Source organism: Fukomys damarensis, unplaced genomic scaffold (assembly GCF_012274545.1).
Source record: "Fukomys damarensis isolate Sample0158 unplaced genomic scaffold, DMR_v1.0_HiC HiC_scaffold_23, whole genome shotgun sequence".
Classification (NCBI taxonomy): Eukaryota; Metazoa; Chordata; class Mammalia; order Rodentia; family Bathyergidae; genus Fukomys; species Fukomys damarensis.
The window spans coordinates 63,630,757-63,640,637 of NW_022900935.1; the positions used below are offsets into that span (position 1 = coordinate 63,630,757).

At 46.3% G+C, this 9,881-nt stretch overlaps 1 protein-coding gene across 8 annotated transcripts in view; it reads left to right on the forward strand.

Annotated features, from left to right (window-relative positions):
- Window positions 1-9,881, forward strand: part of Rptor (regulatory associated protein of MTOR complex 1) — a 348,014-nt gene that overhangs the window by 253,325 nt on the left and 84,808 nt on the right. For all 8 annotated transcript variants that reach the window (XM_010618589.3, XM_010618590.3, XM_010618587.3 and 5 more), the window contains 2 exons: window positions 4,259-4,342; window positions 5,896-6,006. In XM_010618589.3, coding sequence (XP_010616891.1) covers window positions 4,259-4,342; window positions 5,896-6,006 — 195 coding nt within the window. The remainder of the gene's footprint in view (window positions 1-4,258; window positions 4,343-5,895; window positions 6,007-9,881) is intronic.

Below are 9,881 nucleotides of genomic sequence, written 5' to 3' on the forward strand. Positions count from 1 at the left end.
ACAGCACCATCCATCTTCAGTGGACCAAATGTTCACTGAGTGGCTCCACTTCTGAGAGATCATCTGAGAAACAGAAGCGCTGTTTGTCTCTGTCTCGTCATCGAACATGTCAGCCCTTGTTCTGCTCTTGGGTGTGCTCTGCCTTACGCCAGCCAGCCGTGCAGGCTTGGGAGGTTATTCATCTGCCACAGGACTGAGACTTTTCCTGTAAAATCTAGGGTTTTGCTCAAGAACCCAGGCAGTAAAAAAAGCCAGAAGGAAGAGAACATGTAAATGTAAACTGTAACAGTAGCTTGTTCCTGCTGGCATCACTAATCAGGTAGGCAAGGAAGAATAACTTTGTGCTACATTTCACTGTAGGTATTTTTGGTGCTTTTGTGTATTATCACTGCTTCTTGTCTGACATTATAAAGGGAATGTAGAAATGTTTAATGTTCCCTTGTATGCTTCTAGATTGGTTTAAACCCATCCTGGGATTGCAAGGTGAGCTGCAGACAAATAAGCAAAACATTTTCTAAACAACAAAAATATGCAACAATAACAACTACAAAACTAAGGAAGCTAGGTATCTGGGAAAGATGGATGCCTTCCAGATGTGCAGAAAGCACAGGCCAGGAGTAGACTGGGGGTGGGCCTGGCTGTCCTCCACAGCCCCCGTCAGACCACCTGTGTCATCAGAGTGTCACCGACCTTCTCGTTTCAACAATGCGATGTAGTCAAGTTGGTCCTCCCCAGAGCCCAGGCACAGTGCCAGGCATTAATGTTCCATTTACAGATCGCTCCCTTGTGGAAAAAGGAGACCTCTAGAGCCACCTTTCTAATGCCAAAACAAGAAGAATTAAGCCTGAAAAGAACATGACGTATTTTCTGTGTGATCTCTCAGGCAAATTTAAGTAGCAGGTCCTTTATTACCATGGAGGGGCTCTCTCCCCAGCTGTGCCCAGCCTGGATCAATGGGTGAACCTTTACTAACAGGACAGTATGGAAAGACAAAGCACAGAGGAGCGCCAGCCTCATAGGCATGGCCAGCAGCCAGCCTCTAATCAGTTACTTCCCTAGGCTTTGTCTTAAGAACCTTTATTATTGCCAAATCCTGCACCCTATTAGCTATATATTATCCTCTACTGCCTTGGCAAGGCAGGAAATGTTACTTAATGGAAGCAGCATCTTAATACAGACTTGATAGGTTTTTGCAGATTTTTGCCACTTTCCCCATTAGCCAGAGCGACTTTTTTCCACCCACAAACTCAGGAAACATTAGCAGATGACCACATCTAGGGTCCAGTGAGAGGTTTCATCAGGCTCTGCTGGGTTCTAATCCCTCAAATAAACATAAACATGGAAATACACCTCTCCCAACCAGCTCTGTGTCCTTTTTTGCCTTTTAGAAATGCAAGTCAGCAGCAGGAATATGAAGGAAACTAATTTTTTTTCAATTGCCTTTTCTCTCAACTCCTGATTGCTGATAGCTGCTTATGAGGAGTTATCTATCCCCTTATGAGAAGCTTTCCACTCCCACAGCCTGGTGATGATCTTCTGGCTCTGTACGATCCTGCCCAGAACTTTCTTTCCGGTCCACCTTCCCCTTCCCTTGGGTAGTGGATGGGCAGAGATGGCCCCTGCTAAAGAATAATGAAGGTCGATATTATAGAAAAGCAAGGGTAAAATTTTAATACCTCTACACAGATCTTGCAAATCAGTATGAGGTAGGAGAACTCTGTTTCCTGTCAATGCACTCTTATTTTCAAATAAACTTTGATTCTGAGAGTGCAGGGTTATTTCCGGGAGGCAGAAGAATAAAGGCCTGGAGTGGCCTTATTACACATATGCATTACGTTGTCTACATTGGCGTCAGATACCCTGTGATGGTGCTGCTCCTCAGAGGTTTCTGAGCACCTTGGTTTGCAGATACAGCCCAGGGCGGCACCTCAAGGGTCAGTTTTCCGCAAAGCAGCTGTGCCAGCAAGTCTCAGGCCAGAAGTCTGAGTGCTGTCTTTGTACAATGGGCGAATGGAACTGGCTTGCCTTGGCAAGGTCTGTTTTAACTGGTATTCATGCAGCCATGCTTAATCACTAGTCTGGCTTGGCACCGATGGAAAGAAACCACAGTAGTTCATTCAGTTTGCTGTCATTGATCTCCATAATTTCCATGCATCCTGGGATAGACTGAAGTAGGAACTTGGGAGTCTTTTGGAGGAAGAGGTTGTTTTTTCTTGATTTGTGTTTGTCTGGTTTGTTGTTTTCCGTGCTGGAGATCCAACCCAGGACCTTATAAACACTAGCCAAGTGTTGGGCTGCTGAATTACATCCCCAGCCCAATTTTCTTTTCATTTTTTGATATACAAATATAATCCCCCACCCCAAAAAAGCCAATCTGTGTTTTTAAAATAATTTAAATTTATGTTGGGCTTTAGTTTCTTAAAAGTGAATCAGTATAATCGTAGCCCTCTGGGAGGAGGAGGCTGAAGGATGGCAAGCTCAAGTCCAGCATGGGCAACTTAGTGGCTTAGCAAGACCCTGTCTCAAAATAATTTAAAAATGGGGTGGAAGCTGAGGGCATAGCTCAGTGTGAGGGACCTGGGTTAGATCCCCAATACCACCCCCCAAAAAAGGGGGAAAATATTCTATTTATAAACACCACTTTTTGACATTTTCCCCAGTACTCTTTATTGACAAAAGATATTAAAAAGAGATACTAATAATTACAGCAGAAAATTCTGCTTTGCTCTGTCTTCCATTGCCAACTGTCACAGGGAGCGGTGGCAGCAGTTAGGTGCCATCACCACCGACACTCTCAACTGTGTGAAGCTCGGCAGAGTCGGGAGGATCAGTCATCGGAGTCTCCCCGACCTGGGCTGCCCTCCCTCCTCCTCCCGTAATGCAGTGGCCCCCACCCCAGTCATACTCCAGGACCTGACTACATCCTATGCATCTTCCCAGCTGGAAGATTACCACCCCTTCCAAGCCCAGACAGGTCAGAGGTTATGGCCCGTGGGTCTTCCTAGCCCTGCCTGCCATCACCACACTCCACACAGCCAGTACCCTGGAAGTGCACTGGGTCGGAGGGGCTGGGAACACACGTCCTGCAGTGTAGATGCCACAAAGGAAAAGTCAACATAGGTGACTAAAAATACAAAATTTGGCTATCACAAAAAAAGAGAAAATATATGGCAAAGGGTGCTCTCTTTAATTTATTAAGAACAGTTACTTATCAGTAAAAAAAGAAAAGCCGTGCATTTTAAAATTTACTTTTAGCCATGCATTTAAGTAGAAAAATAAGGATATGCACAGCCACTTTACTATAGAAGTAGCCAATTCACCTGTAAAAGAAAAACACTTGTAATGAAGAAACTTTAGATTAAAAGGATACATTTCAACCTGTCGCATTGGCTGATAATAATAGTATGATATGAGTTAGTATTATTGTAGGAGCTTTTAATTTGTAATTTAATCATATAAAAGCTTTGTGAGCAGGAACTGTGATACCCTTGTTTTACTGTGGAATAATAAACTAGGACTCAAATGTCAAGTAACTTGCCCAAGGTCTCATCCCAGTGAGGCCACTTAGTGGTGCTCTGGTTAAAAGGGTGAGTTGGTTTAGCTGGAAGGTAACTTGGGAAGAGAAATGTAGACACTCTGACCCTCTGATTTTGCTTGTCATATTTATCCTAGGGGGGGAAAGTCATGTAAATGTACAGAAATGCACTTACTAGGTTTATCACAGCATTGTTTATAACAGCAACACTTATGACAACTAGCAGTGGAGAAATCGTGTAAACAGATTATGTTCATTTATACAAGTGAAGTACTCTGCTGCCATTGGGGAATGATATGGCCAGTACATATCTACTTATGTGGAATCTCTTAGTATGTTATTTGGCGTAAAGAGGAGACAGGAGATACAGTAACGTGTCACTTTGCTTAGAATCCATCAGAAAAGCATGTACATAGAGGACCATGTCTAGAGGTTTATATACCAAACTGCCACCAGTGAGATCCCTTTTTAAATACAATTGAAATGTGTGTTCTTATCCTTTTTACAGTAAGCATATGCTACCTTTGTTGAAAAGAAACAGAGAGTGTTTTCTTAATCTATGTAAAAGCAGATGGCTGCCCCAGCTATAAGTAAAGAAGGAAGGAACCCACACAGATGGACTGACTGGTCAGCCAGACTCCTCCTGAGCCCAGGGCTCACTGTGGGCACTTTCTCAGAGGGCTACAGTTTGGCTGTGATGCAATTTTGTTCTTTTTTTTCCAGGTGCTGCTAAGCCAGGTGCACCGGCTGAGAGCCTTGGACTTGCTGGGAAGGTTTCTGGACTTGGGTCCCTGGGCAGTGAGCCTGGTGCGTGCTTTCTCCTCACCTTGGGGCACAGGGCCAGGGAGGGCAGTGAGCAGATTCTGTGTAACCGTCTGGGGGCTCAGGTCACGGTCCAGACCCCGACACGGATGACCCTCACAGGGCACAGTGCTGGGGGCTCTTATTTTCTCTGCTTGTTTCCTCTGTTCCATCTGAGCTGGACTTGGCCTTTGCAGGAAAGAAAGCACAGCGGGCGTGTTACTTCTTACAGAGGCTTGCCTGTGCCTGGGAGCCCTGAGCAGCTGAGTCCCTCAGCCTCGTGAGGCATTTCCCTCTCAGGAAGAATCTGCATCCGCATCCACTGTCCCATCACTATTATTTAGACAGAGTTCTGAAACACCTTTTTCATTACTCATTTTCTAGAAGAGTAGCAGTGGCCATTTTAAACAGAAAAGAGTGGCCAAAATTGAATCAGAAAATGATCCATTTTTTTCAACGTCACAAAGGAAATAAAAGAGAAATTGAGGTAAAATGTATAGATTAAAGGAGATTCAAGAGATTGGTCTTCCAATTGTAATGTATAGACTTCCTTTGTTTCTGTTTACAAAAGTTTGAAAACTGAAGGTTTTTTAAGCTATTTTTATTAGTCGTACATATTTTATCATACATATTTTATCATATGCATCATAGGGAATTTGTACCTATACATAATATATCTTGATTCTTTTTTTTTTTTTTGCCAATTCCCTTCCTCTCCCTTCAACCCTTCTTCCCCTTCACCATTTACTGAAAACTGAAGTTTGAAAAATCAGTGTTCACAGAACATAGCTAGGTGTCATGATATGTACCTGTAATCCCAGTACTAGGGAGGCTGAGGCAGGAGGATCTTGAGTTCAGGGCCAGTTTTTACTACATATGGAGACCCTGTCTCAAAGAGAACAAAAATAAAATCAGTGTTCACAGAACAATGAGAAATTGTGTACGAACTGAACGTTATGAGAGAATGGTTGTTCGTGGTAAGTGAGGTACACTAAATGTTCACAAGTGAAGTTGCTGCTGCGCAGAGCTGCAGGGGAAGAGCGTGGGCAGGAGTGGGACTGTGTGGCTGGGGCTGGCGCACAAGCACGCAGGAGGTCTCCGAGCAGTCTGCTAATGTCTGTTTCAGGTGTTTCACTAATTAGATCATGGTAACAAAGAATGATCACGGAGAGGCCAACATTTAAGGAGGAGAGAGAAAAATCTAAAATTAGGAAGAATAATTAACATTAAAGGAGAGAGAGAAATGTAAAACTGGGAAGAATGCTTCTCTGCCCCTTCCCGCGGCGTGTTCCTTCTTGAGGGAAAGCCCCACCAGCTCAGTTCAGGCCAATACTGGCAGCTCTGGCAGGTGCTAGGCATAAAGCCAGAGAGGCACACATCTGTAGGGAGCCCTCTTTCCTTTGAACGAGGCGCACTGGTTCCTGTCACATTTCCTGCACGTGCTGAAGGGAGCATCCAGCCCTGTCCCAGAGCTCATGGCCAGCGACCGGTGGCACCTTGCTCCCTGGTGGCAAATGCAGGGCTGGGACAAGCCGTGCTAACACTGTTTCTCTCCACAGGCCCTGTCTGTGGGCATCTTCCCCTATGTGCTGAAGCTGCTCCAGAGCTCTGCCCGAGAGCTGCGGCCGCTCCTTGTCTTCATCTGGGCCAAGATCCTAGCAGTGGACAGCGTGAGTAACTCCATCCGTCTTCTTGAGGATAGGAAGCTGCTGCTCATGGAGCCCCGGGTCTCTCCATCCCAAATTGCAGAGATGCTGAGTGTGGGGTGAGACCAGCTCCTTCTCCCGCCTGTCCCCCAGCGTGACACCTGCAGATACTATTGCCAGCTCCTGCTCTGATCCCTCATCTGCAAGGACAAATGCTGCCCCACTGGCTACCTCTGGGTGACCAGCCTTACCATGGACTCACCTGCCTTGTTAGCCCCACACTTCCCTTAGAGGCCTCCTCATTTCCTGTCACCGCACCGCACTGGTCACTAGGATCTGGCTGTGCTCCCCTGTACCCACCTCAGCCTACCTGCTTTTTGGGCAGCTGTACTTGCTGAAGCTCATCGTCCAGCCCATCCATGCTCAGGCTGGCCTGTCCTTCACACTGTGCTCTCGTTCTCAGTCCTGCACACAGAGCCACTGACACATCCCTCTGCTTGAGTCCCCCCAAAATACCCTGGGCTTGAGTCCAGCCCAGACCCTGACTTGGCCTCTTATGAGTTCCCCAGGCACTTGCTCAGTCCTGCCCATGCCTACTTGGCCAGCCCCCTTCTCTCCTCTGGGCACTGCACCCCTGGACAGCCATCTCCCCCACAACCTGAGTAGTCATTCAGCTTTACTGCCGGGGAGCCAACACCTGGTGACTGCTGTGGAGGGTGTGCAGATGGCTGTCCGTCACAGAGAGCATCACCCCTTGCTATCCTGTGAATGCTGTCTTCCTCACATGCTCTTTTGCTTTTGAGCAGAGGACTTATATCAGGGTTTGTTTGTTGGGCATTTCTTAGTCAGCAACCTTGCTGAGTTCTTTTAGTTCTAGTTGTTTCCCTGTAGAGTCTCTTGCACATTCTGTGTAGCTCGTCATTCCACTTACAAACAAGAGCAATTTGTTACCTCTTGGCTAGTTCTTGGGTCTCTTGTTCTTCTAGCTAAAGGCGTCGACTATTGTTAATGATTGCAGTGCTGGAAATGTCCAGGTAATTTCCCGATTTCCTTGGTCTTCCTGTGCTGGGAAGTGCCTCTGCCTGCTCTCATCTACTCCAAGGTTGGCTTTGACTTCTCCTCCGCCTTGACTCTTGCTGAGCCCTGTATTCTGCACCTGGCTCTGACAAGTGCTTTCTTCGGTTGGTTTTTTGCTCTGTAATGACCAGATGATTATATATTTCAACAAAATATTTATCTTCTTGACCACTAAGCCAACTTCTGATAAGCAATGACTTTAAAAGATTGGTGACTACACCAGGTTTAAGAGTTAAAGGACTGAAGCCTCACTCCCCAGGCCATCACCGGACCCCATAAGTCGTGGCTGTGGTACTTGGGCCACTACCTCCAGCAGTGGAGCTTCAGCCCCAGAACCACAGTGTGGGCAGCTGCTCTGCGGACTGTAGCGTAGTACATCTCACACTCACACTGCCTGTCTCTGTAACACCAAGACTTCTCCCACACCAAAAGCTTGGTCTTTTGGTTCAGAAAACAATCTTTGCCATTTTCATTCTGCCCTTCAAATTCATTGAAGAACCACATTGTGTAACAGAAGGGCTTTTCTCAGGAAGTCATCTCAAAAGTGTTTCTCTCCTACCCCATTGTCTTTGGCATCTGTGCCAGAACATTTAGAAACTTACTGACACCGTTACTTGGTGCCTGGCCATGGTACCATATGGAAGGCCTCCTGGGTGCACAATGCAGAGATCCTGATGTGAAACAAAGCACAGGGTGAGGGAGCAGAGAGCAGAAAAGGCACCCAGTGCAGTAGGTGAGCAACCACCAGCAATGACAGCAGGTCTGGGAGGAGGGCCAGTGAGCAACATGCCTGTGTTTAAGGACACTTGAGCTTGCACCCCAGTCTCACCCCTACCATATAGCACGAGCACATTTAAGCCAGCTGTGATTCTCATAAGTATGTATCTTTGTAATGCCTTTAGTACCTTGCCTTAGGTCCTTATTAGTCATCTTAGGAGAGGCTAGATCTGAAAGCAGGGGACCTGTCTTTCCTGCACACCACCATTGTCTCTGACTTGAGAGCTGATCATCACATTGAAGCATGCAGGGAACAGGGTTTATATCCTCCTCTTGTTCCTATTCTCTCCCGGGGCCACAAGGTTTCTCGTGCCCACCCCGGGGAGGTTCAGCCGGCAGTACACTGTGCTTGGTCCTGGAAGAGCCGTGCATGTCACACTGCATGCTGCACTGTTCCCTCAGCCCAGCTAGAAATGCCCTTGCCTGCAATGTTCTTGTAAATGCCCACAGGCTCCGGGGACCATCCTGTGAATTAATTTCTATCCAGCTTGTTGCATCTGTTTACTTAATAGCAATCATCCCATAAAGGGACATTTTGAAATGTTTCCGGTTGAAACTGAGCCTTATTCAACCATACTTAAGTTCGTAATCACCATGGCCATGACTCCCCAAGATTACAGCTCCATCTGTTTAAGCAGTTGTCCTTTTCCTCCTAACGTCTGGCTACACTGGTAGCCAGCCTCCCTGGCTCTCTTGATCTGTGCCCGCATTGAGCTGAGAGTTGCCCAAGTGACTTTTTGAGTGTGCCCTCCTGAGTTGGCAGGACAGGGTACACTGAGGATACAAGACAGCTGGGACTCCATCAGGAGCCTGTTAGCCCCCCAGCATACCCTGAGAGTTGGGAAATGGTAGGGCCCATTCTGGCTGAGCCCAGCTGAACACACAATGAGGCCCGTCTTCTCTCCCATTCAGCTGCCAAGCACCTCTGTGTACTGTTTGTAGGGGCTCCTGAAAGACTCATGCAGGAAGCAGGGATTATCTCGGCCCTCAAGAGGGTGGCTTTGTGTGGGCAGAAGAAGAGGGGATCCCAAGGGTGGAGTGAGATACAGATGAATCACTTGTCCTCTGCCTGAGGGGCAGCATATATTGTGAAGTTCCCTGACTGTATAGGTAGCCTCACTTGGGAGAAGGGGGTGTCTTCAGAGTCCCACACTCTCTAAGTAATCTGATTCTAGAACATCTCTTGTAAATCACTCCCTGTACCTTGTCACTCTGTGCTCACTCCACCATCAAATTACCAAGCAGATGAAGAACCAAGAAATAAGATCCATAATGAGGAAAAGGAAATCGAACCACTGAAACTTGTTTGGACCTGTGCAGATGTTAGAATTGGAAGACAAGTGCATTAAAACAGTATAAAAAGTCTGTTCCATGTATTCAGAATTTGGAGATAAAAAGAGCACCCAATTCAAACTTCTGGAGAGGACAGTGACAATCTGTGACATGAAAAATACTCTGGATAGGATGAACAACTGATTAAACATTATAGAAGAAAAAGGAATGGACACTATGCAAAAGGAGAACATAAGAGAAGAAAATTTTTGAAACTTCAAGGAGCATCACTGAGCCATACAAAGCTGCAACAGACAATGTACAGTGTCTGGGTTTCCTGAGGGGTAGGCAGAAAGGACATTTGAAAAAATAATGGCCAAAGATTTTCCAAATTTGATGGAAACTATACAGCCACAGATCCAGGAAACTCAGCAAACCCCAAGCCCAGGAAACGAGCTGTACCACAGCCGGCACAGTCCCACCACCTGAAACAGTCATAAGCTAGAAATCCAAATGCAGCCAGTAAAGAAGGCCAACCAAGCATGCAGAAACAAGGACAACAGTAGCTTTCTTACCAGAATTAGTGTAAAATTACGATCGTAAAGCAACGTCTTTGAAACAGTGCAAGAAAAGCTATCAGCCTAAGCCAGGAGCTATAGCACATGCCTGTAACACCAGCTACTCAGGAGGCAGAGGCAGAAGGATTATGAGTTCAAAGCCAGGCTGGGAAACTTAGTGGATCACTGTTTCAAAAAAAAAAAAAAAAAAAGGAA